The sequence below is a fragment of the Pieris rapae genome, chromosome 2 (genome assembly GCF_905147795.1).
Source record: "Pieris rapae chromosome 2, ilPieRapa1.1, whole genome shotgun sequence".
NCBI lineage: Eukaryota > Metazoa > Arthropoda > Insecta > Lepidoptera > Pieridae > Pieris > Pieris rapae.
In genome coordinates this window covers 8,597,120-8,624,863 of record NC_059510.1, presented here as the reverse complement: position 1 = coordinate 8,624,863, position 27,744 = coordinate 8,597,120, and the positions used below count along the sequence as shown (strand labels likewise).

The 27,744-nt window shown below is 32.2% G+C and overlaps 2 protein-coding genes across 3 annotated transcripts; one reads left to right on the top strand and one right to left on the bottom strand.

Moving 5' to 3' along the window:
• Positions 1 to 7: 7 nt before the first annotated feature.
• Positions 8 to 24,901, bottom strand: LOC110991849 (equilibrative nucleoside transporter 3). 2 transcript variants are annotated; one of them, XM_045634405.1, is made up of 10 exons: positions 24,732 to 24,901; positions 23,134 to 23,270; positions 12,072 to 12,182; positions 8,598 to 8,838; positions 6,863 to 7,008; positions 6,040 to 6,272; positions 4,624 to 4,813; positions 3,846 to 3,961; positions 2,823 to 3,025; positions 8 to 1,725 (listed from the first exon to the last, which is right to left on the bottom strand). In XM_045634405.1, the coding sequence occupies exons 2-10, from the start codon at positions 23,213 to 23,215 to the stop codon at positions 1,590 to 1,592; spliced, it is 1,458 nt and encodes a 485-aa protein (XP_045490361.1). In that variant the 5' UTR covers positions 23,216 to 23,270; positions 24,732 to 24,901; the 3' UTR covers positions 8 to 1,589. The 2 variants fall into 2 exon arrangements, with proteins under 2 accessions (XP_045490361.1, XP_045490362.1); XM_045634406.1 differs by lacking the exon at positions 24,732 to 24,901 and adding an exon at positions 23,531 to 23,551.
• LOC110991851 (transmembrane protein 80) lies at positions 23,804 to 27,744 on the top strand. The gene is made up of 3 exons (XM_022257384.2): positions 23,804 to 23,815; positions 26,456 to 26,726; positions 26,830 to 27,744. The coding sequence occupies exons 1-3, from the start codon at positions 23,804 to 23,806 to the stop codon at positions 27,021 to 27,023; spliced, it is 477 nt and encodes a 158-aa protein (XP_022113076.2). The 3' UTR covers positions 27,024 to 27,744.

Here is a 27,744-nt window from a genome sequence, read left to right as displayed (position 1 = left end):
ACAAAAATAATAGAAAAAAATTTACTAGGCAATAAATAAAATTAACAATGGCTAGTGTATGAGGACAAATTATTTCTAATTTGTAATTTTTGGTTTTCATAACATACCATTCATAAAGTTTTCAACTACCCGGAAACAATATTTCTTGAAAAAAAAACATAGTATAAAAAATCACACTACATAAAATATGATGAAAATTTAATCATGCAAAAAAATAAAAATATATACACACAACTTGTAATCATGTATCAAGATTTAATAAGTATATTTGTTTCAATATAGTACTACGTTCAATAAATAGCAGCATGTCAAATGACTCACAGACCTGTTTACTGGCCGGAAAATATACAGAAATTAGGATTTAAACTATAATTGATTTCAAAACAATCCCATGATTTCACTACCTTTAAAATTCAGTCAAAACATGGTATTAGTACACAATCTAACTCTAGACGTTACATATACATACTTTGTGCTTTAGTCAAAAGTTTAAGTGCAATTCCTTTATAGCACCCTTTAAAACAATTTGTCTGAAAATTAATTTCATGTGGTTTTGTTATTTCTAAGAAATATATTCCTATTTTATTAGTATTTTTATCATACCAGCAATGGTATTATTTGTACAAATATGACTTGATATTTAACTCTCCGTATCTATAATACCTATGACATACCACTTTCATTTTAAAACTGCAAACAATTAAAAATGTTGCTAATAAATCTAACAAAAATGATATTCCATAGGTCTTTGCTTTGGATTAAAAACTTAATTCTATCAGGATAAACCAAATATAATCTACCTATAAATTCTCTTAGTACATAAATGCAATCAAACAATTTTAATAATAAATTCATATATCTAATGTTAAGACATTTTAATAATTAGATATCCCATAAAGTTTACTTGAAAAACACATTGGAATAAATTAATATTATTATAGGGAACGCTTTGCCAACGAACTTACGTACGTATAAGTAAAATCGCATACGCTATTGAAAGATATGAATACCTAAGATACCTAATTATAAAATGTCATTCTATGTCCATGTCTTCCAAACATTCTGTACCAACTACTACATACTTTATAAATAGTAACATTTTTATTTTTAATCTATATCTTATATAATTTTAGTCTAGCTTTAGACTTCTCAGAACACCCGAATGCATATAACTTACTCTTATACAATGAATCTAGATAGGATTAATAGTACTTCATTCGTCATATTTACTGACAATGAAATCGTATGAGTAATTAATGTCCATTCAATTTCAATTTTTTTATATAATATATTGAGTAATTATAGCTGTCATAATTTTCTTAATAAAAATTCTATTTATTCAAAATTTTGTTTCATGTCCTCCATCATCTATTTATAACTTATACAATATCAACAATATCTAACTCAACAATTTAACATGTATTTTTAACGTCAACCATTTCTACTCACATTACACGTCACTTCCTTTCTAAAACTTGTCTCTAGGTCATGTCATATTTTCAGAACACATCTAGTATTTCAGCTCAAAGGTTTCAAAATCACTTGAGCACTATAATGTTCCAGAATGTTCCCAGATACGTTATTAGCCGCTACATGCTCGACCAGACGCCCAGTGACACTAAGGAGGGGGCGAAGCACGAGAATGTGACACCGGACACGATGCCCGTTACGAGCATTGCGCCACCTAACATGCCCGCTGTAGCTGCGTGCTCGGGCGCTACGGTCCTAAAGAAAATATTTAAATGTAGTGCACGAATATTTTATATTATTTATAATATATTTATTATAATTTACCAGTTAATAAGCCCATCTCAGGGCATATTAACTGGTACAGTTTCTAAAAAGATACTCAACGCGAAGGAAGCAATAAATCGGAATACGTTTTGGTGCGGGTTTGCTCCGTCAGATGCGAACAGTCAGCGGTTTCTTGTAGTGTTCGTATATATAATATTGACGGAAGCTTGCACACATATAATATAAACGGTAAGGAGGAATAATGGGGCGCGTCTACGTGGATTTAACTATCTATATCCAACAGAGTAAATCAGAGCAGTGTTGGCCTAATGGCTTCAGGGTGCAACTATAATCCCTGAGTCGTAGGTCGATTCCCGTCTGTGCACTTTGTCTATGAAGGTGTAACAAAATATACCATAAGCTGCGTGCCATGCCGTGCTTATGTAGTAAAGGCCAAAATCGTGAGGAAAATCTCAAATAAAAAAAAATCGACAAGACGTATACCGCGACCAACTGATCTATGAAATAATGATAATCAAGGGAACGGATAAAAGCCAAGTCCAAGACCCAAATACAGTTGTGACACTGGATTAATAATAATAATAATTGTGATATGGCAAAACACATCAAAGAAAGAAAAACACTTTTTAACGGATTATAGTTATGTATTATTATATTTAAACTTATAATTATTTGTACATAATTTTAAATTTAAACCGACGTTTCGCGTGCTTTACAGCGTGCGTGGTCACGGTGACTGAAGACAAAGGTGTTAAATGTCAAAAAGTACTACAGCTGCAGAAATTGTTGTGTTATCTGTATTTATTTCCCCGGAGTTGGTATCGACTAAAAGATGTAGGGTTTTTGCAGAAATTGCTCACGGTGTCCTCCATTTTCGCGGATTGTTTATTTTGAGATTTTAATTTGGATATTATTGGATCCCAGGTGTTTGATAATTTAAATATAAGTTTAAATATAATAATACATAACTATAATCCGTTAAAAAGTGTTTTTCTTTAAATGTGTAAAAGTTATGTTAATAAAACACAATACTACACATCAAAGAACATTAAAAAATGATTACTTACCCGCCAACATACATCATTCCAAGAGAACTTGCATGGCCGGAGCTCCATCCCATGACGACAGACATAACCCAGTAAACCCAATCATTGTTAATTAACACGGGTAACGTCCGTTGCCGGCGAAGTGGCTGATAGTTGCATAAAAAGAACAGTGGGATGAACAGGATACGCAGCGTTGTGAATACTGAGAGCCATCGAGGGGTTGGCTGAAATTAATATTAAGATTAACATAACAAATTCATTGTAGATACAGAATACAGTGATATAGAAATTATAGTTATATTAATTGAAATCTGATAGGACTCTAGTATCTTCTTGAATACGGGATCTGATATATAATCATAATATACCTGTTACATATATAACCATAAATGCATATTTACAGATGTTTTTAATGTAGCTAAACTTAGGTGCACACAAGTTTATTGAATAAACCTGCGTGTGTTTTAGTAGAGCTGTGATATACCCACTATATAGATGCGTCATTATCATTATTGTATAATGGCACTGCGTTGGAAAGTGGGTCAATATAAGGAAGCAAAATTATAAATTCATGTACAAGACATATTTATTTGTTTTTATTACCTAGTTTTAAACATATTAAGATTTTTTTAAAGTAGTAGAAAAATAAAAATATATAATGTTTTTTAACAATTTACATAATTTTTGACAAGTACCTCTGACGAGGCTTAGTCAAAACGAACTAATATTTTAATACAAATTTAGTACAAATACATACACTACTGGTAAACCCTCTGCTATTGGCAAAGTTTGTAGACCTAATATTAATTTATAATATAAAAATTGAGCTTGGGTAGAATGCCTAGCGAACCCCGAGGGCCCATTTTAAGGGCGTGTGACGGGCTGAGGTGTTTTTAGTGGGTGGGGTCTCGCTACCCCTCTGAATAGCAGAGGGATTTGAGTATAGACCCAGCCCTACAGTCCCCGCGTCAAGCTCGACATTCTTGATGCGGGCCTGCATAAGTGGATTTTCACCTCATTAAAAAAAATGGTGATAAAACTTACATATTGCCAAAGACTAGCAGTGATATTCCCAATCATGGCCATAGCGTTGAACGTCAAGAAACACGTGATACGAGTGAACTGATCTCCAAAGAAATCCGTAGACATGGGTTTGATGTCTGAAAAATACATAAAACATATAATAAACAGTATCATAAAGGAAGTAAATATGAAGAAAAAGTATGTTTTTTTATAATTAATAAGTGTAGCTAAACTTAGGTGCACACAAGTTTATTGAAGAAACATGCGTGTGTTTTAGCAGAGCTTCGATATACCCACTGAATAAATATGACGATATCATTTTGGTATATGTCACTGCGTTGGAAGTGGGTCCGTTATAAAGAGCTTTTGCGGTTATTTTTTTTTTTTAATTTTTCTAAACCACACTACCGTTCAAGTATTAGATAAGTAATAAGGGATCTTTGATTTTCTAATTTAGTGTTTACGAGAATGTAAATTATTTACTTTTTACACCATATTACATAAATTGCATTTTAGAGACTTCCTCCAATTTTTTTATACTATTTCTTTTGAAATCTTTGCTTACTTATACTGACAAGAGGAAGGGGGATAAATAGTAGTAAAACTGCTTATGTAATACTTGAACTGCCCCGACGATACATAGAAAAACACTTGAATCATTGATTTCCCGAACTGAAATTTTATTGAACTAATGGAGTAACTTATGACATAGAGAATTTGTTTCCAATGAAATTTGCTAAACTTTTGCCTTAAACGAAAGTTTAAATTATATTGTAAAGGTTGTACTAATAATTATTACCTGAATGAATTGCGGGAAATACAGAGAGCGTGACGAAGAATGTGAGGAATACATTGTAGAATTGTATGAAGCCCTGTCTGAAGATAAGTCCGTAGGGTGTCTTCTGTTTCACTGGAGGATTGTTGGTGGCAAGAGTTGGGTTCACTTGTAAGGTTCGCTCTTGCAATGTCACATGGTAGCGGTAAAATCTCTGAAATCAAGTTTTTTAATAAATTATGGAATAAGCTAAAAATAAATACGAATTCGAAAAAAGCCAATGAGATATTCATAAAACAGAAATATTTGTCTGAATCGCAGATTTGATGGTACGTTAAAAAATATAGCATATACTTTTAATTCTCTTAATTATTCAAACTGAATCAGTATTATCAAAAGTACTATCTATTTAGTCTTTTTCTTTTACATTGTTTTAACGCTGTGATAAAAAGAGACAGCTGACATAGAAAAATGTTTGTAATTAGAATTATTCTTTATGGAATTCGGGATCATATAACATTATATATGAAGTTTGCATTTAAAAACATATCCATGTTTTAGAATGACTAAGATGTTCGTGGTTGACTATTTAGACACGAACAACGCTAATACTATAAAAATCAGTTTAAATGATGTTATTCATTTGTGGCAAAACTTAGGTGCTCACAAGTTTATAAGAAATTTGCAAGTGTTTTAGTAAAGCTTCAATGTACCCACTGTAAAATGTGAGAGACAGACATACTGATAACTCACTGCGTTGGGAGTGGGATATTCAATAAATGAACGGCGTCTCTCGTTATGTAAATAAATCTAAATTTTCTATATATTTTATTTGATATCATAAAACACAATAGTTTAAGGTTTTTTTATATATATTACGGGTCTGTTTCACAATGTATGGATAAAGTACCAAATAGCTATGCAACACATAAATTATTCAGAAGATAAAAGTTCCGAATAAGAAACTTCGCGTTTCACGATTGTCGTGAAAAGCAACAAACAGTAGTTTATCGCTTTCTCTGTCCCTATGTCCCTTTGTATGCTTAAATCTTTGAAACTACGCAACGGATTTTAATGCGGCTTTTTTTACATAGATAGAGTGATTCAAGAGGAAGGTTTATATGTATAATAACATCCATTAAATAGTGGAGAAGTACTGTTATTTTTGAGGTTTCTAATGTGATGTCGTAAATAATTACATTTTTTCCTTTTACATTGCAAACGCAAGTTGAACCCTACGAGTTTTATCAAAATAATGCACTAAGTATTGTACACATTGAAAAGGTCTACAGAAAAGTCCGTGATGGTATATGTCTATCTCTTATGGATAACCCAGGCACACATCACATCACATAAGTAATAAATACCTTATTTAGAACTTATACGGACACTGTGAAACAGACCCTAAGTAGAAAGTCACTAGTTTGTACTGTTACTTACATTAAGCGGTAAGGCGAAGTAGGTGTCAAAACAGATCAGTAGCACGAATATCCCACAGATAAAGTAATAGATGGCCGACGTTCGGTGGCTCTGGGTAAACTCATCACTCGCCCAGTTCAGGAAAACCACGAGGGTGCCGCAGATATTCGACCCTAGGACTACTGCGCCGGTGTATTGAGGAGGCAAGCGAGCTGACACACCGTATACTGAGTTTTGGAATATCGCATTGGAACCTGTATAAAGAAATTATTATAGTCGAAACCAGAGAAGTTTAACTAATGTTAGACAGGAGAGAAGATTATTCAACAGATGATTCCATACATCGGCAGAACATGAGAGGTATTATGTTAATTTCGGTAAGTAATTAATATTATATACGCAAAAGTCACTTTGGTTTTTCTTCTAAGAAAAAATTCGTACTTGTCGCAAGACTTAGGTGCACACAAGTTTATATAAAAAACTTGCGTGTGTTTTAGCAGAGCTTTACTGTACCCACATTATTATTTGTGATAAATATCATTATTGATAAATCCACTGCGTTGGGAAGTGGGATAGTCACTATATCAAAAAGACTCGCCAATGGACTTTCTGCCCATGAGCACATTTAACATTCGCTGTGTGTCAGGCACAGGAGGCTCATCACCTACTTGCCTAATTGACAAATTATCAAGAAACAGTTAAAGAAATTTAACAACAATTTTGGGTTTGCAACTTGTAACATACTAGAAATAAACATACAACAATATATCTATATCAATAAAATACAGATGCATAAAGATGGAGGACCACTCAAAATAATGCTTTATTATTTGCTTATACTAACCGCATAAAAAGAAGACAGTGACCATCGTTACCCAGAAGAAAATGTCGGCCCATTGAGAGCTGTCAACCATCGCAAATATAACTGTCACGACCAGCATTACGACTTCCAGACAGAGCGACCAAACAATACGAGTGGTCAAGTCACCGCTGAAATTATGATTATGAATGAATGATTCAAAATGTTATTCTAATACATTGCTAATCCCATGAGAATAAATATATTACTAAGACATTGAATAGCGGAACAAAAATGAAAAATTTATATTATTTATAATAATCATTAATGTAATATTATTATAGGCACGTAAGTCTAGCGCTGGCCGATACGTGGAGGGGATTGCTGCGCATGTGTACTGTGGTGCGGGGGCCGGAATGCGACTGGAGAGCCAATCGACGCTCTTCATTCAGCTAGCCCCCCCCCCCCCCCCCCCCTCAGGTACTTCTGCGCAATAACGGTCACCGCTAGAGTTTCGTGCCGCTACTATTATTATATTGTCACTTTCTGGCTGTCTGTGAGTATTTTCGTAAATAAAGTAAACGAGGCAACGGGTCGTTTGGTTGTGATTGGTCAAACCGACGATGAAACGTGGCGACGAAAGATGCCATCGAAAAATCAGAAATTAACGACCATCGTTTGTCGTTAGTTTTCCATTAAGCACTGCCGTGTTTCAGATTTTATAATTTAATGCAAAACAGAACATTTAACGTGATAGTGAAAGATTGTAGTATACTATTAAGGGAAGCATATGTAGTTGTTGCAAAACTTAGGTGCTCACAAGTTTATATGAAACTTGCAAGTGTTTTAGTAGAGCGTCGATGTACCCACTGTAAAATGTGAGAGACAGACATACTGATAACTCACTGCGTTGGAAGTGGGAAATATATAGCATTTAATAGGGTAACATTTATAAGGATTTAATTAATAGTCATATCATTCAAAGCGCATTAAACTTCTAATGTTTGCAATGTATTGGCCGAAATAGGTATAATTATTTTAGTTCCCATTGTATTCAATAAATCAACGTCAAGCCCAAATCGTTATTTCGGTAGGTAGTAGTTATTAAAAGTAGAAAATTAGTAAAAAAATAATTCCATTGAAAAAAAAACAATTTTCATATTCGAAATTGTTATAACATCCAATTATCAGACGTGTTATAAAAAAGACGTAAAAAGCTGGTGTATTTAATCACAATTTCTTTTTTTTGTACATACAATATAATTTTAAGTGTTTTTCTGCGGGTTTCCTTCTTAATTTAGGCTTTACGTTGATTTACGGGACACCGGTGTATGACAAATTACTAGCGTTCTTCCAAGATAAATATTTTTTTTTTAAATTTATAAACTCAAAATAAGTTTATTCATATAGGTAAACAAGTATACTTATGAACGTCAACAGAAAAATTGTTAAATTGATTCTAAATTTACTACTAGTTCGCAAGTCAAGGGCGTAGAGTGGGCAAGAAGAACTGGCCAGAAACTCCGCCAATAGCCAAGTTTTGAGTCATACAAATTATTTGAACTGGAGCAATACCAATCCCAAAGATTAGGAACATTTATATATTCGTCTAATTAATATTTGATATTTCAAATCAAATTATTATTCGATAATCTGGCAAAACACAGGAAAGTTTAAAATCGTTAAATTTTATGTAATGTTAATCACCCGAGAGGATTTGCTACTCAAAAAGTAGGAGTAGTGTAATAGTTTATTACTAGTTTGTATCAGTATAACTTACCCAATTTCAACAAAAATATTAACCCAGCTGAATACAAGGTTCGGTACTTGTGCCGCCCAGCCCAGATAAGGCATAAGGTTCTCTGCATATGAAGGTGCATTTGCCAACTTGTACTTTACGAAGTAGTCTTTCGCTGTTATGAACATATTCCAAGCCGTCAATGTCCCCAGCCCGTGGAGAATTAACGTGAGGTATATTAAATTCCATTTGTCCTTCGGCGGTACCAAATCCATGGCGATCCCTGCAGAAACGTTCGGCATTAGACCACAAAGATATAAACACTAACATAGACTGTTTAGTTTTTAAAGTACACGGAAGTTGTCAATTATGAAATAATCTTGAAAAGCAATCCGTCAAGCGTGTAGATTATGAAATTAGGCTATGATCATAGATGCAACAGAATATTTATTTTTATTTTAAGTGTTACCATTAATTTAAAATAATATCATGTTCTATATTTGAAATACCAAGGTATATTTTAGGGTCTGTTTCACAATGTATGGATAAAGTACTAAATAGCTATGCAACACATAAATTATACGGAAGATAAATGTTCCAAATAAGATACTTCGCGATTCATGACGAATAGCGCTCTCTGACAGTCGTGAAACGCAAAAAATACTGTTTATCCTATCAATAAGTAATAAATAGCTTATTTGGAACTTATCCGGACATTGTGAAACAGGCCCTGTATTTTTTTTCATCATCTGTATTAAATAATATGTACATTTTTAGTAATTTGAATATTCCAGTATTGTTTCTTATATACGTTACAATTACAATACACTTAATACGTTACTGTTTCATGCAGAGATGTTGCACGATGGAACAACTGTTGTGGTTCTGTATTTGGCGTGTCCGACACACGCATGCATATAATCGGTATAAAGCTTGGATTATATAAAAAATAATTGTTATCTTTCTTTAAATATCCTTTTAGACATTCATGACCAATCAAAGTAAATAAATAAGCTATATACATTTTAGGTGTTTTAAAAAAATAAGCTTGTAATAATGCAGTATAAATATATAATTCTTAATTCTGGAAAGATGATTAATAATAATATGAATAAGGAAACTTTGCTTTAATATTTTTTTCCTTTGGGCAAGTCGTATTCTTTTAGTTTTTATAAGGCATATCGGTTTGCTCACACAACCGGGGCTTGAACTCACGACCACGGTGAAGTCGCGCTTGGCCAAACATCAATTTGTAATACAGATTACAGATTTAGAAGAATTCGTCTTGTACTATGCTTGAATTGATACACAATGTGGCAATGTTTCGATGCGGGCGTCAATATCTTCCACACGTTTATTTAGGACGCTTCCAAAACATTATGTCAGTTGCTTTTACAATTATTTATTGCCTAATAATCCGAGACATATGCTTCGTAAGGATTTATTTTAGTATTGACACTGTTTATTCCTTGTATGCATCCTATGTTTCTATTATACTAAACAAAATTCTCTTTTGACTGTGATTATATGTATTTCATTTGTGGGAAACTGTTTTTTTTCGAAAATATTAAAAAAAATTATCCTAATTAATATAAACCTGTTATTAAAGCTAATTTTTCCCCTGTCTATAACTTGCATTCTATGGTTGAATAATTCAATTTTACGTAGAAGTTTGAAGGTTCACAATTAAGATTCCTTGTAACATTGAAGGATAATTATGAAAATTATCCAATTATATTCCACTGATTATTAAAAGGCTTCTATTGTATTTTAATTCTTGTTTAACAGGAAAATAAAATTTCTACCAACTTCTACGGATAGCATAGAGAAGTAACCTACGTCGTCCATATACTTTTCACACCCAAACACTAGCTTTTCCGAAATCTTTCATTTTTCTACAGTAATTCCATTAGTTACTTTGGTTACTCTTTACATTTGAGAAGTACAATTTATTTACCTGTCAACGGTAGGAAATCTTTAAAAATTCACAATCGTGGTAAAATAATGCAATTACCTACTGTTTAGGAGAGATATTTCGTACAAGTTAACGTATTTTAAAAGTAATTATGTATATACTACGCTAAATTCGTGCCTGCAGGAGATCGGTCAATAGATCTTTTCAATTTTTATATTTAAACTTTGCTTTAACAGTTTTGGCCGATGTTCGAAAGACCAGACCAACTAGTCGATGACATCGCCTACGCAAATAGGCGCGTATGTTCGTAGGCGAAGCCTTGTGAATATTTATCAGAAACACATTCATTATGTTGATGGGTCACTAATATATGGGATATTTCTAAACGATTTATAGATTACAACTCTTATCATTATGAGACTTGAATTAAAGATTACAATAATCGTTTACGTGGTGTGGTTTAGTTAAAGCACCAAGTCACTGTTTAGAAGTGCGGTATCCAAAATTAAACTAGCCATGATGATCGCCAAACTTCGCAAGGAGATGGCACTATACTCGTAAAAAGGTAATTTTTCTATATAGGTAAGTACGTGACCAATCTGTCGATTGGGGTCTACCCAAGATCACAAATTGACCTTAGGAGTCACTTTGTTTCTTAACTTAATCTTCGCCGTATAAACACGGCCCTGGCTAATGCTACCACTGCTTTCGTGTATAAATAAATCCTACGCCAATAAGACCTCATAAATAACAGAGTTGTTGTCATTTTAATTTACCTAATTAAAGATTAATGACTTTTTATACTTTTCTGGTTTTGAAATGGACTTAGACGATCTTCTGTTCAATTTAATTTAGAATTTTGGTAATGTTACTACAAGTTTCGAATTTTTTTTTTATCATAAAGTTGCTGTAAATTTGTTTTATATTATTTAGAATAGACATTTATCCACTACTGTGCCCTTTTATAAATTATAGGTATACTCATGCGTCTAAAATCATACTTGGCGTTTTCACATGGCGAAGAGGCCGAATCGAATGTAGGACCGACTGAGTACATCCACCAATTAAAAGCAAAACAGTGCAAAGGATATTGATTGATTGTAGTACCAGCATTGCACCCATAAGCACTAAATAACAGTCCTTCTGGAACGCCTAGACGATACTATTATGTAGCACTTCATTCGCAGTAACCCCAAATAATATTATATTATTTAGAGTGGACATTTAGTGCAATTTATTAATCAGGTCGTTATCCGTAGTAAAATTTTAATATAGGTCTTGAACGAATCAAAATACTGAGTCTTTTTAAATGTGTAGAATAAAACCAGTTTGATAGCAAGTCTCGTAATACATTTTGACGTATTAGACTAAGCGGTAAGTGTACTTTTTGTAAATTGACCCAAAAACCCTTACATATGTACATCATACAAATTTTTACATAAACAAAATAATTTATATGATACGGTGGGAATAGAGACCTTAATTTGAAGACGAAACCCCCCAAAGTTGAATAGGCGTTTAGCGGCTGTAATATGTCAATGTCCAGTGGGTTATTAGATACATTTTCTATGGCGAAACCGGTGTATAAATTCTATTATTACCTTTCAAATTAAGCGTGTCATTGGGCAGGTTTGACCCTTCCCAGGCGGGCGTTAACCGCACCGGCTCGTTTCGGAGGAACGGCGCCTTTTCGCCCTCACTCGCATCCCAACCTAAAACAAAACAAAGATACGTTATTTAATGTAACATTTTTATACCATATTATTAAATATATATACTTAGAAAAACAGTTTAGTCCTATGTACTATACATGACGCAAACTCATGACTCGAAATATATTAAAATCCTGAAATATTATTGAAAATGTATGACCAAGAATTATATTATTTTACATAACCGCCACTACTTCTCTTTCCGCGGACTCTACGCCGCTCTAATATTCGATAGATTTAACAGAATCACATATATAATAGTTTTCTGTCAAATCAAAACGAATTCTTCAAATCATCGCATATAAATCTATAAATATCCGATCTAGTTTTAATTTAACGACATCAATAAAAATATTATTGTGACGTGAAATCATTTTTATAGGTATTAATCAAATATATCACAGAAGTGTCAAGGCCGTTCAAACACTAAAGAGACCAGAAATATCGAGAAATTATATGTTAACAAATTAAGTATAAAAGAAAAGACGCTTATCTAACACCATCCCCCTTCCCGACTTAAAAGGCTCGCAGGAGGCCCCGACACGTACTAACGGATCCGAAAAATTAAAAGCCGCCCGCGCGGCCAATAATAATAACAGTAGCAATAAACATCAGACTAGGGTTAAAAACCGCCTTCACTGGGGAAGGCGAGGACCTTTACTTCGTACTTCGCTCACCCCAGTGAGCTTCCGTCCTGCCCTTCAGGCGATTGACCCCCCGCGAAGGCCCAAGCCGAGGTTCGAGTCTCACAGGAGACGCCCTTGCGCGAGTCGCGGGAACCCCACCCTTTCAGGCTGACCTAAGCTCGCCAAAACAGCCCCTGCTGAGCTGTAAAGGCCCTTTAAGCCAACAGCGAGATTCCATTAAAAAAAAATAACACCATCATTTAAAAAAACTTACGCGCGAAATCCCTGTTAAAATTTTGAAACTTTTCTACACAATTTAATATATATACGTTTCGATAACTGTATGTTTCTTTTAGACAAGCTACATTTGAAAGCTGAACTGTTCCAAATCAGAAGGTAAATATGTATTGTTTAATTTAATAGCCATTTAGCATTACTATCGATTAAATCATTGTCTGAAAAGAAAATATATATAAGAGTCCCGTATTAAAATACAGAAGTAACTTTTAGTTAATGATATACTTTGTCTACTTTTAATTGTTTGTAACTTTTGGATGGCGCATGTGAAATATACGTTCAATAACTATACGGTGTAAAAAAATGGCGATTGTCTCTTTCTTACTCCGCCATTAGTATTTTATTAGAATTGGTCGAGAGTTGAGGATCGAACCCACGACCCCAGGAATGAGAGTAGCACGTTAAAACCACAAAGCCAACACGGCTAAAATAAATCTCCTATTCCCTACATAGATAATTTCAACTTTGAAATCTGATAATACAGATTTTTTGTCATCACAGAAAAATTGTTGTTGAAAATTTAGTACCCACATTGAAGGAAATATTCAAATCACATAGATTTTCTTTGGCCACGTCAACTTTCGAACCCACAATAAAATAAACTGTAGTTTTTAATAATATCAGGAACTAACCCATATCAAGGTAACGTTATCGTAGGCAGTAAAACTTTTATTCTTGCTAATAAATTGCGAGTCGGGCACAAAACCTAATTTACTTGCTGCTGATATTCTCCACAGAGTTATACCCGCAACTACGTCTACGTAAAATAAATAATTTTTCTTCCAAGAAATTCAGTTGAAAATTTCAAATCGATTTAAAACAAGTAGTACATAAGTACCCCTCGCGAGATTGATGAGACGTGAGTATTAGTCTAGCTATTCAAAGGAACGCTGCCAGTATCTTCGGAACCTTGCCTAAAGGGTCTCCTTTTAATAATATTTTTTAATTATTACATTTTAAGGTTAATTATTTGATAAATTTTTTATGTATTATGTTATTTGTTTTGAATAAAGAAATACATATATTTGTTCCTTTAGTGCAAATTAAATGTCAAAGTAAAAAAACCACTACGATATATTAAGTCTGGGCATCAGATTTCTGCACCTTTACTTTTACTTCGTGAAAGTGCCTTTAGATTGAAGCAGAGAATAAAAATCTGCGTCCTAATTTCAATTTAATAAAGGAATGTATTTTTCATTATTACTTGAAATTACCTATCAAACCGGAGGAAGGATTTAAGACAACAAACCATCTGAACATGTATTTATTTTATTTATGTCGTAATATCATTGCACCCAAGCGCACTATATTAATGCGTTGGAACGCCTAGACAATACATTGATGTAGCACACTTGTACGCAGTAACCCCAAACAATATTGCATTATTCGGAATGGACATTTGGTGCAATTTCTCTAATATAAAACTCGAAAAATGAATTCTAGTTTGTAAATTTAATTTTATATATACTTGTAGTACTATCTGACCCGCCTAACTTCGTTCCGTCTAATAATATTGTTGTTACTTTAGTTAAACTTATTTAAGGATTTCATCAAGGTAATTAATATAGCATTTTTGCAAATAGAGAAATGTTTTATTGCTTGCCATTGCTAAGGAAGAATGGTAGTTTTACACGTTAGGAATCTTTTCCCTAGCGCCAATATTGCGATGTATATAGATGATAAGGTAACAAATGTCTTCTATTCTCCATTCACCTCAAGCGTTGTTTTGTCAACAGATGGCACCACATGCTCTTTATATTCATAAAATTAATTTATTTATTTATTGTTATGCAATATTGATTACTTATTCTGCTATTCGGAGCCGCCGTCCAGCCGATCTTGAGTTATAAGTGGTGTAACTAGCACGACTTTCTTTTATATATTTAGATAGACAAAATATTTAGTCCACCTCGTCACTTATAATGGCTACAATCGGCTACAAATTACAGCCTCCTTATGACGTCATCGGAGTCATTTGTTTTACTATATATATAAAACTATAAATTAATCGTATCATCGGTATGAAGCAGTTATCAAATAGATTAAGCGTGTAACTCGACCTCAACAAGGGCTTTCTTCCAGATTCCAACTGTGTACTAGAAATAAATTCTTTCTATAAACGCAACCTGCCTAGCCGCTTTTAAAATTCTTCAACACTTCTTATCCCATATCCTATCTTGCTTAATTGTGACTTGTAATTCATGTATTTTCTTATTCTTTTGCGCATTGAAATTTACGTACCGCGAGATTAGCTTTCAGTTTTTAGTCCATTTTTTGTTTGAGAATTGTATAATGTTTCAATGTTACTTGTTATTTTATTTTTGTTGATTAGGTAATGCACTTCTTGCATTTCACCCTTTTTTTAATTGTGTCCTCACTAGGGTTGCTTGGAGAAATTGCTTGTTATCGATAAAGCAGCCCATCACCTTGCTAATAATATTTGTTACTTGTAATAATAATAATAATTTTTTTAATTCAGATACTTTCAATTTAAATAAATTCGAATCTCCTGCTTTTAGGTGTGCCTGTTTTTGTCAAACGCCTTCTCTAAATCCCACCATTCCACTCTGCACTTGTAATGCAAGAGTTAAAATAAATGAATAACTTTTACTCGTACGGCGAAGATCGTGAAGAAACTGGCATGTCTTTGTGGACAAGTTAGGATCAAAGTCGAGACGCAAACGATTCAAAGATATCGAAATGCAATACATATAGAGAATAAGTCATACTGACTTCGAGATCCTTTATGAATGATTCTGAGTTCTACTAGTCTTAATGCTCTACTAACTACTTTATCATCATCCATTAGGCAACATTATGCGTCAACAATAGAAAGTGGTAAACGGCTCGTCATTATCTCATTATCATTCTCGGTTATCTGAGTTCAGTACACTGCAATTACGTAATTGCTTGTTACAGCTTAATTATTTGTTTAGTTAGCTACTGATTTGAATATTTTCTGTAGAAAATGTATATACAGTGAAGTGATATTGACCAAAATCAAAGATTGAATGAAACCCGGCAGAATTCTTTTAAACTTAATAACAGCGTCATAAGCCTGTTACGACTATCGGTTTATACGACCAAATATGGACAGGCCCTGCGATGTCGTTATAACAGATTTTTATTGTATGTATATACCAAAGACACTACAATCTTCTGAGTCTCAGATTTCTATATCTGATCTGTGATCCTTTCAGTTTCCTCACAATTTTTTTTTCACTGTACGAGCGATATTAAATCCGCACATAGAATGACCATTGGTGCACAGCCGGAAATCAAACCTACAAACTCTAAAACTTCTGTAGAAAAAGTATACCAATATAATAATGCCCCAATTACAGATAAATATTTTCGATATTCAGGAGTACGTTGCCCTTTCAAATCTCTTTCCATCACAAAGAGACAATTGAGTACTTAACAACTGATGTAATATTACGGATGTGAGGATTGTATTAAATTACTATATTACGGGCATAAATTCCTTTTAACATATATGAAGAACGAATATCATATAAGAAGAGGTAACACAAACATGAATGTTTCAAAACATACAGATTATACAATTGTTTTTGTAATTAATAATTTAATTTTGTTTGTTTTAGTATTCGATCCGTTCTTGATTTGACCTCGGCTGAATACACTTACTCAGTACCAAATGAAATCGTTAAAAGCTATCAATATATATGTTTGTATTGTATGTGGATGCTTGTAAAGTCCATGTGTAGCTATTGTTTTTGGTATTATCTGAAGCAGGGTTTCACAACGTGGGGCCCCACAATGAGGCAATTGGACTGTTAAGGGGGGTAATAGATATCGGCTGAATATAACACAATGTGGAGACTTGAGACTGAAGGTAACCAATTTGGGACCTAATATAAAAACCTCTGTAGCGATTAAAATAATACATTTATATATTTAGCAATTTCAATTACAGTTTTTCATTGTATTCAAAATTTACTTACTGTGTTTCGTTAACAATGAATCTTAACAAAAACCTATACTTAGTTTAATTTCAGTGATCAATTCATTTTTTTTCATTCATTCATTCATTAAAAATATGTATGTATTTAGAACGGCACAAGAATTGAGTAACACAGATCTAAATGCATTTAAAAATTATATGAATAATCAAAATTCTCCTCATAACATGTTAAAGCAGTTAATAACTGTAATTAAATACCTACATAGTTAAACATGATTTAAAAGTTCTCAATCCAATTCCATTGATATATAATAGTTAGAAGAACTATATTATCCAACACCTTTATAGTACATTTCTATTCAGAAAAACAGGAATCATTTTTAGAAAACCCAAATAGCCCAGCAAAGCTTACTACCTATATGGGTCACTCCTACAAAGCACAAAACTGTGCCCTCAAATCCTTCATTCCAACATTTTCCAGCCAATAAACAAATTGAAAACTCTAGGTAAAAAAAAAGTGAGGCAGGAACTAACCCTTTCCAACGCTATAGACAAGAACAATAGGCCTGCATAATGGTTCAAGCTCTTTTGAAAATCCTCGCTGACTCTTCAACTTAAAACGTCATTTAAGCTCACGGAAGCTTTTTAAAACATTGTATAGCTAAGGTGTGAAGTAGAAATGCTTATTTAAAATCCTTTGATTTAAATTCTCATTAGCGTGTAGTGTCGCTTGTACGAGTGGAAAACATGATATTTAAATAAGTAATCGAAATTAATTTATCCATATTGATGACTATGAACATTTGTGAACATCAATATTTAAATAAAATGACATAACTAAGTACGTTTTTCGTTTCCTACAGTTCCTAAATATTACTAATTAAACCAGAATTATTTCTTTGAATTATATTTTAAATTAAACGTTTATCTATAGAGCACAAACTCTCCAAACACTTTGTTTAGTTTACGACAGGATTGCTTTTCAAACGACTTACTTTGTTTGATATTTCGAAGAAATATTTTATCTTTTCAAATAAAACATCTTAATGAAATACAAAATACGCATAAACGTGCTTGTCTGCTAAAGTTTTGTGTAAGCTAGGCTAAACTATGATTACATATTAACGTTATTACAATCACGGCCTAAATATTTGCGTCAAAGCATACTTGTATAATCCCAGTTTATATGGGCCAAAATTATTCTACTACGTAAGTTATTAGCTTGCTTTCTAGGCTTTTTGTTAGCTTGTTACATAGGTAACATTTCTGTCTCAGTTCTTAACACACATACACAAAGAGATAAAGAATTACATCAAATAATTAAATTATAAAAGCACAGTAAAATTCGATTTCAAAGATTGAGAAGAGCAATTTAAGATATCCAGACCAAGCCCGTTTATCACAATGCTCAATCTGGATTTCGATGAATTTTGGCCAAACCCCGTTTTTCTGAAAAGATTTCGGAGAAATCTTATATTATATTTTATACATTTTCATTAAGCAAATTTAGCTAAGGAATATAAATTACCTACATGGCACTACACAACTGAAGCAATTCTGTAATTGAAAAGATATTCATCAGACGCGTAACCAGATTGCGTTATTAAAACTGAAATTTTATTTATCGAATAATAGCCAATGGCAATAAAAATGCAAGTCTAAAACCACTACGCATGGAAGCGAATTATTTCATACGTTATTCTAGCAAAACGGCAACGAGGTACAAATCGATTCTTATTACGGGTAAAATTACGTACAAGATGTTTGTTATGCAAAACGTAAACAATGGCTTACGTTACGGCAAACGCCGTTATAAAATGTTGAATCATCCAAAAATATTGTTTTACCTACACAGTATTATTATTATGTATATTAATAAATTGCGATTTTGTAAGAACTAATAACTTTTTAAACACGATAATATCGAGGACCACAGAACTAACACTTTCCTCACACAGCGGATTAACATTAGCAGATTATAAATTCGCCGCAAATAAATGCTAAATGAGATCCGCGTTCAAACTTTTTTTATAAATTAATAGCTTAATATAGGCCGACTTGGAATATAATATTTAAGAACCAGATTGGACATAACAGAGTGTTTAACAGACATTAAAAAAGGGACCCAACCGACTCAATTCAAAGTGGCAAATAAGATTATATAAAGTAGAGATTTAAATTTTTCATATTTAAATATTGTATGTATGGGTTCGATAACTTCTTATCATAATTATCGTTTTAGCAATGCATTATGAGCGTGACAATTTACATGAACATTATGCATTTTTGTAGTAATATGATACTGTCAGAATAAAAAATAAATAAATGTATTTTTTGGCATCTTTGATCTACCATAAACTCAATAAGGCAACATATAAGTAAACGTGATATATAGAAGGAATTTAATTCGGTTGTCTATTTTTATTTCTAATTTTCTTGCCTGCGTAACCCGTATATGTTAAGTACATATTAGTCAACATTTCAGAGCTTACAAAAGGTAACTAAGGGATTCTAATCGAATCTAGGCAAAATAATTAAAACAATTCGATAGTTTCGTAGAGTTTTTTATGCATTGATAAATCAGTTTCGGACAAACTGTTGAAGTTTAGTTCCTAACGCGCCAAAATATTTCAACTATGTTCTAAGACAATCCTCCTACTCGTTACGACATCTGTATGTTCCTGATAACCACTGAATGACTGTTGCACAACAGGTTTTAACATAATCTTTTTGTTACTAGGGCAAGGACTTACAAATTAACATCCTCACTTGAAGCCATACATAAATTAATAGTTGTAAAAACTTGGACTAATAATATTTTCAAAATAAATTATAACTACGGTTTATAGTACATTTATCAATCAATTACTTAATCTCAAATGCATCGGTACAATAAACTAATCGTTCAGGTGCCTTCTAAGTTTGTGTATTTTTGTCTAGTCTAAAAAATTCACTTTTAATAGAAAATATATTAACAAATGCTAAAGCATCGTAAATATTATTTAAGCGAAGTGATTAAATAAATTTTAAGATTAATTAATTTTACAATTATTCAGCTTATATTTATTTAATAAATGTATTCAATACTTTATAACAAACCATGCTGTAGATCACAAAATTTAAAATCGAAAACACAGTCCTCACCACATTTAAGAAAATAAAATTTAAAACGAGCTCAAATATTTCCTACATTTTTTAATTAAACGCTAGAGTAGTACTTAATGCCCGTTCCGAAATTCCTTTAAGTGCCATTGCAATTAATGAGTTGGCAGGCAGATCTGGCTTTTGAAGTTCGCTGATAAATTGAATTATTACCGCAAAATATAAAGGGTAATTCGAAAAACATAAAGCCTTCACTATCTTGATTTCCATATAAAATTGCATATTTGCTTCGACATGACATTATAAGATGTCTGGAGTCAATATTGCCTTTGTTACTTGATAAATGTAGCATTCTCTGTGATATATTTTTAATGAAAGTAGTTAAATTTATTCGTTTCCACATATACAAATGCAATTTATAAACAGGAGACGGTTTGGTTTCAGTAATTTAACCCAATCTCGGTTCTATTCATATTATATATCAAAACTTTATTTTACGCATTAACCTAACGCCTGCATTAATGCTTTGAAAATAGCGGTCAATGAACTTTGCAATAAAGAGGTTATGAGCTTGACTGTACTGTCCATAAACTCAGTGCTCTCCATTGCAAAAATAAAGTTTAGTACTACCATAGATAAGTACAAAAGTTAATTTAGATTTCGTATTCTGTTAAACATTTAAAATAAATTAAGCATTATTTACTAATACCAAATACCTCCCATAACAGAAAAGATTTACTAAAGTGCGGCGTTTATTTACACCAGGAATAAGAAACTTTTTCTTTCATTTACTAAAATGACAATCAGGTACAACGCAGTGAACGACGAAGCAAGTTTGTATGACACAGATTTTACGACCTACGCGACGTTCTGTCTATTTTGTTTGATCAATTAGCAAACATAACTGTATTGCCTCATACCATGGATTACCTCAACTTCAAGAGTATTTTGGCTATAAATTTAAATACTTTTCGATTTATATAACATGATTTATTAACATCAAACGCGTAATTTTAATAGTAAAAGTAATTGTTTTAAATATTATACGAAAAAGGAAAATATTTTGCCAGTTTCTGTCGCGTTGAAGTTTTCACTTGCTTTTATTGCCGCTGTACCTAATTCTACTGGCATGGTTTGCAATAAAATGTTTATACGTGGTTGGTAAGTGGTAACTCAAAGGCAAAAGACCTCGTGGCTGTTTATTAAAAAGATGGACCGAAGAAGTGCAAGACTAATAGTCCTCAAAACTATAGATACTGACAAGAAACTGGTAGAAACAGATTGTCCGCTCTAGATGTTAACTGGGTGACCACGACGCTCAAACGTTAGCTACCGACTGAAGATATAGTCTTTAATTTTCATACAGATTATAATTATGAGCCTCTTTCTTATCTTGAAAAAATATCTAGAATCCGCGGCAATTACATCGGAGATGGGTATTTGAGAAGTCCAAACGAACAAGATGTCATATGGAACATGATGTAATGGTTGCAGCTCCTTACAAACATTGTGTAAAAAAACTTGGCGATCAAAAAGAGTGGCGGAGAGTTTATTGCCATACTTCTCTTCCGTTCTTGATTTGAGAACTGGCAGTAAATGTAAAATTAGAACCATTTAATGTATATTTCTTATTTTTTTTTGACGTTCATAAGTGTACATAATGTTACCTATATGAATACATGATTTTTGATTTGATTTAACAAGTAGATCTATTCTATCTATAAATGCTTGTATCGCCTAAATTTGCACTTTGTAACGTGATCGCTCATGCGTAACACGATATTGTCGAACTTCAGATAACAGAAATCATTGTTTCCAAACAGTTATTTGAATGTGAAACAGATATTTATTCTTGTATTTTATAAGTAGTTAGAGAAAGCGAAGAAATATTTGATGAGCAATTAAACTATTGTTATAAAACAAAGCGAATAAAGGGGCAACTTGTGAAAATGTTTCATGACCCTGAATCCGCTTACCAGCTAAATTGTTTTACTTGGAAGGGAGCAACTTTTCAACCTCACTAGAAAATCATTATTTAAACCCCATACTGCCAGTCCTTAACGGTGAAATAGGGCTACTTTAACCTGCAGGACTCGTAAAACACTTATTTTGGATGAGATAGATTTTCATACAAATTATGTATTATATGCCTGGAAATTTAGGCCATTACTTGACTAAGTATATAAAGCTGCGATCTTATGAGATTCCTCAATCCAAAAACATGTTGCAATAGCGGAATAAACTCCGACAGTTCCTCAGACAAAGTATCGGAATTTAAAGTGAATCAATCAATTATGGCGCCCTAAAACGTTTCTAAGGCGTATAAATTGGTATTAAGAGAAGTCATGGCCAACATATAACGTCAGATTAGAATAGGTGATGCAATCATCTATGTCATGATCGCTTTTGTAGTCAAGTAAAGATACGTGACATTGCAAAATATAAATACATATATTATTTACTGTACTGTGAGACAAAAGTATTAGAATCTTTCAAGCTTCATAATTAATAAGCATATTTGGTAAGGTGCCTTTTTTAGATTTGTGATGCCATTTAGAAGACTGTGTCACTCTAAACCACACATTTTGTCCACAGTTAAATATTAATAATTAATTTCCAACGCCATATAAGACGATTGACCCAATGATTGGACCTACCAGTGGTGGAGAACAAAATTAATTATGATTTGAACTGGGACCAGACCATCAATAGTGACAGCCTTATTTGAAAACGGTCCCATGACAGACTGAGAAAGTTTGAAAATTGTTACTTTTCCTCTTAATCTTTTATGAATCTCCTGGTTGTATATTTGCTATTGTATTAACATTATATAATTTAATAATGCCAAGTTTAATATTTTATGGAGTATCATAGAGAAGAATAGCGTATCTATTATTTTACCACTATAAATACGAAATATTGATTGTTTGTTAATTTCTAAAAATCTACTTAATAAATTTAAATTTTGGAAAAGGATTATTAAACTTTAGGAATAACTTACGTTTCTGCGGCATAACGGTAGCGTTGCGGTCAGGGCGCAAGAGGCTTTCTGCCTCAGCTCCCCCCTGGTGCGACATCTCCATGCCTTATAGATCCGATATCATAAAACTGATATGAACATCTGTGGGTGTGATAGATCTAAAACATAAAAATATAAATAATATGAATGGACTTTTCTAACAAAAATTAATACTAGCTCATACAGAGAAGACATATTGATAAAACCAGAATGTCAAAGAGCTAAAAATAATTGTAATTCAATTAAGTCACAGAATGAGAAAATTGGTTACAACACACGCAATCTTATATATAAAATATAAAATCAAAAATATAATAATCATAATGAATTATTTTATCAACATTCGAATAACAATAGTTATAGCAACATTTATTGTTACCTGACAAAATTCCTAAACACTGTAGCAACAACATTTTATAACAATAATATTTTTAATACAAAACTTTCAATTGATAAACAGTTGTAAATTATATCATTAAATTGTGTGGCTATATCTAATCTTTCTTTTATAGAGTTTATGCAAGATGTGCTATAAAAGTATAGTGATAAAATACAATTTAGTTTCTTTTATTTCTTTCTGATACTTAAGCATTTAATAACAAGAACTGTAACAGATGTTCAAGATTCTGTCAAAATTATCTGTCTATATGAAATGTCCCCCAAGGTACCTTTGAATAATAATCTATCAATGTAATGTAAATTAGTATGTATTAGAGACTAAGGCCTTGTTAAATTGCTTTTATAAAATCTGTATTTTCTATTATCATTGCTCAAGAGAGTAATAAATTAATAGAAGTGTTTGTTGACACTCATTGTGTTCATCAAATAGCACAAGTATTATTGAATTATCTTTATTGTTGTTTGACCTCTACACATTGCACTGATTGCAATAGATATCAGGAACTACATTGTCATTTATTATTAAAAGCTTTTGTAGTTAAATTGAAAACCGATTAAGTTCTTGGAAAATACCCACTTGGCAACACTGTGAAATTATTATTTAAAATACAACATTGAAATAACAAGTACAGTGGTTTATATTTTTTATCAAGTTCATGGACAGGTCTGTCATCTGATGTTAGGCAATATGCCCTTATGCTTGCAGAACTTCTTATTGAAATAAATGTTATATATTTTTACAGGCTCATTAAAATATATTGACAAAATCCAAAGCTAAATCTCTCAATTTTTCCGTTAGTATATCAGAATTCAATAAATTTGATATTGTACAGTTACAAACATAAATTTATTAAAAGTTAAACTCAAACTCGATCTTCATGAAGCAGATATTGCAGTGTAATAAATATGGAAGTGTGCTGAAAAGTCAAAACAACAATAAGAATCAGGCATATAATCGTAATCCTATCACCCATTTGAACAAAAATTTAGTAGTCAAAAAATTTTTCCGAAACATTCAATTTAATATAACAATAAAAACAAAAGCAATTTAGTTAAATTAAGATACGAAACAGTTACTATTGTAAGTTGAATACCTACATTTTACTCATCAAGTGCATTAAGCGCGTGGTCGCACATGGATATACTATTTCCAAATTTAAAAAAGTTGACATAAGACTTACCAATTCATAACATAGCCAGCATTTTAAAATAGTTCTTGAAAATGAGGTAAATATTCAAAACATAAAAAAGTACTATTCATTTGTTCATTAATTTTCTATTTTGCTATTGCACGTTCGTAACACGTGCACGCGCCTCACAAGTCGGCCACAACCAGTTGACACCACAGACTATAGAGTACAGCCTAAAGAGTAAAGAGTGACGTGTAAAAATTTATTGTATGGTAATACTTACTAACCTAACTACGCCAACTAAATTTAGAGGCTTATTACACTATGCGATATTCAGACTGACTTAGTAAGACTGTCTTAAAATCTAATTAGCAAGCTCGCTATTACACTAGACTGAATACCGCATGCTAACTCATTTTTACTCATTTGCAAAGCGTACGTAGTCGGTGACGGATGTCGCCATGTGACTTAAGAAACTACCTTAGAGTAGGAGCTGCCGAGTTTGAATGACTATTAAAATGTTATATTAGTAATTTATATTATTATATGTAATTTAATAGATACTCCATACATTCAATATGGCAATAAAAATGGCATGTCTCGGTACAAATCAAGAACAGAACCAGGCTGGCACACTTTAGTATGTTGTCATTAGAGAATCGCAGAAAATTTATTTAAATTTATTGACACATCGTTTGCAGCTAAGATATTCTATAATAAGATTGATTGTCCGAACCTTCTTTCTAAATTTAAGATTCATGTTTGTTTTACCAATGTATCAGTGTGTCGAGCGTTGGCTAACTTTATCTATAAAAAATAAAAAACATTCCAAAGTACTTTTTTTTCTTGCGAACACGCCATGGTGCACGCGGCCACAGAAAACAAACATGTACAATCGTCTTTGCTCTGCGACTGCCGCGCGCTGACTGAATGATTTAGCGTGCTAAGTCTTATTACACTACACGATATTCAGCAAGTAAGCCAGTAAGCACCGCCGAACCCATTCGGTCGGTCTAATTAGACAGGCTAACTGGCTAACTCTTATTACACTAGGCTGAATCTTAGTAAGACTGTCTGAATATCGCGTGGTGTAATAAGCCTTTTATTAGTAATGCACATTGTGGTAGTTTTCCAATTACAGAGTATAATGCGACTCAGTGGCGCACAATGCCGAATTATGCTAAAGCTTAATTGGAACGTGAATTGAAAAAATGTTTTTTAAATAAATTATACACTTTTTAATTGAATCATCTTATCCAAATGACGATGATTTATCGAGTGCTCTGAGATTTAATAAATCAATTAGTTTATTATCAAGTGATATATTTATTGGAAATATATACATATGCGCATGAAACAGATGAGTTACTTGAGCCATTATAATTATATTTTTAGCAGTTTGAAATAACTTTGATTATTTCCAAAATCTACGACGAAACGAAAGCTTGACAAATTTTTAAACAATAAATAATATGTATTACTAACGATAATTTCGATCAATGCCAACTTAAAGAATAAATTAATAGTGTAAAAATTAAAATTTAAGAAAGTAACATTTAAATCTCAAACATCCGCCTTAAGTCTGCATTTTATAGGACTGTGGGCTGTCAGTGTGTATCTGTGGTTTTTGTCAGTCAATAATTGATGTAATTTAAATTTCCTCTACTTTCATGAAAGGAAATTTGATCTGCTATATGAATTTTGATAAAAAATATTTAAATTAATTGGTTTGATACCATTAGTTCATGCCAATTTTGCGTACATACAACTTTTAGCTTGAAAAAAACGGAGAGTTGTCCATTATGGTTAATTCTAGTTTAGCATACGAAATTCTTCTATATATAAATTCGTTTTATTTTGGCCTATTCGCTACCTGTGAACTAGGAACGCTTATTTTGAAGTCTGTATTAATTGGTGGAAAGTATAACGATAGCGATAATAACCGAAGCTTTCGACTTGGACAAGATTTTGGTGTACTGGTAGCACTTTTTATTATAGAGGCTGCAAGACTAATTCTCGGGAGGAAGGGCAGTCTCAGTGAAAAAGGTATAACGAAGTTTTGTTATCACCGAAATCGTATAAATCATAATGCTTTAGTAAACAAGTATAAAATAGATTTGTTTACATTATTTTACATAATTTGTTACAGATGTTCCTGTAATGTTTTCTGTGCTATTAACTGTACCATCAATAATTGGAGTACTCTACCTTCTCATATGGCAAGTGGTTGTTCTTAGAATTGAATATATTTGGTGTACTTTAATGCTCTCATTACAATCCTTGGAATTTATCTTTGCGTCCATGTTTATAGTTACTATGTGTAGAGGGCCTTCATATGACTAAACCAATTTTTCTTACCTTTTACATCTTACTTAAGTATTGAATAACTTGAGACAATTATTATACAGATCATGCTTTATTTTTTTTAGTTTTTTGTAATGGTCAGGTATATGTTATATTTAATAAGTAACTGCATATTAAAAATAATGTGAGCATGTAACATAAGCACCATATAAAAAATTATTAACTATAATATAACTTTGATGTATCACATAATTTTTTATCTATAAGACATACATCAATGTATATTTATCGTAGTATTTAAGTTCATTATAGTTGTATTAGTAGCACTACATTTCTGTTCTCTTTTGCTATATATATAATAGCTTTAGTTGTCTTTTGAAACTGAAGCACTTTTAACTAGCGCAACTTTTGGATACAAAATAGTATTTATTGAGATTGAATTTTAAAGTGTGTCTTCCATGTAGGACCCATTACCCTAAGTGTACTTAAATATATGATGAAATTGTGCCCTTATAACTAAGTGTGATGTTTACCTAATGAAAATATGCTGTTGATACTGATCTGTTATAATGGAACTATCTAGTCAAATAGATTGCTGTTAGTAGCCGATTTAATAAAAACATATTTTTACAAGACATAATTTGTACTAAAGTGATAAACCTTGTGGCCTTTATATACACACATATTACCTTCCATTATTAAATGAAAATTGAATATTTAAACTAGATACCAAAGATTTGTAATCAATATTTATTGAATG

What these genes read in the sequence shown, in the direction of transcription:
- LOC110991849 (XM_045634405.1), bottom strand. Translation starts at nt 23,215, where the DNA reads ATGGAGATGTCGCACCAGGGGGGAGCTGAGGCAGAAAGCCTCTTGCGC. An exon ending in AATATTTTTGTTGAAATTGG is followed by an intron (nt 7,009 to 8,597) that starts GTAAGTTATACT and finishes TCATAATTTCAG; the next exon opens with CGGTGACTTGACCACTCGTA. An exon ending in ACTTCGCCTTACCGCTTAAT is followed by an intron (nt 4,814 to 6,039) that starts GTAAGTAACAGT and finishes ACTTGATTTCAG; the next exon opens with AGATTTTACCGCTACCATGT.
- LOC110991851 (XM_022257384.2), top strand. An exon ending in GGGCAGTCTCAGTGAAAAAG is followed by an intron (nt 26,727 to 26,829) that starts GTATAACGAAGT and finishes AATTTGTTACAG; the next exon opens with ATGTTCCTGTAATGTTTTCT.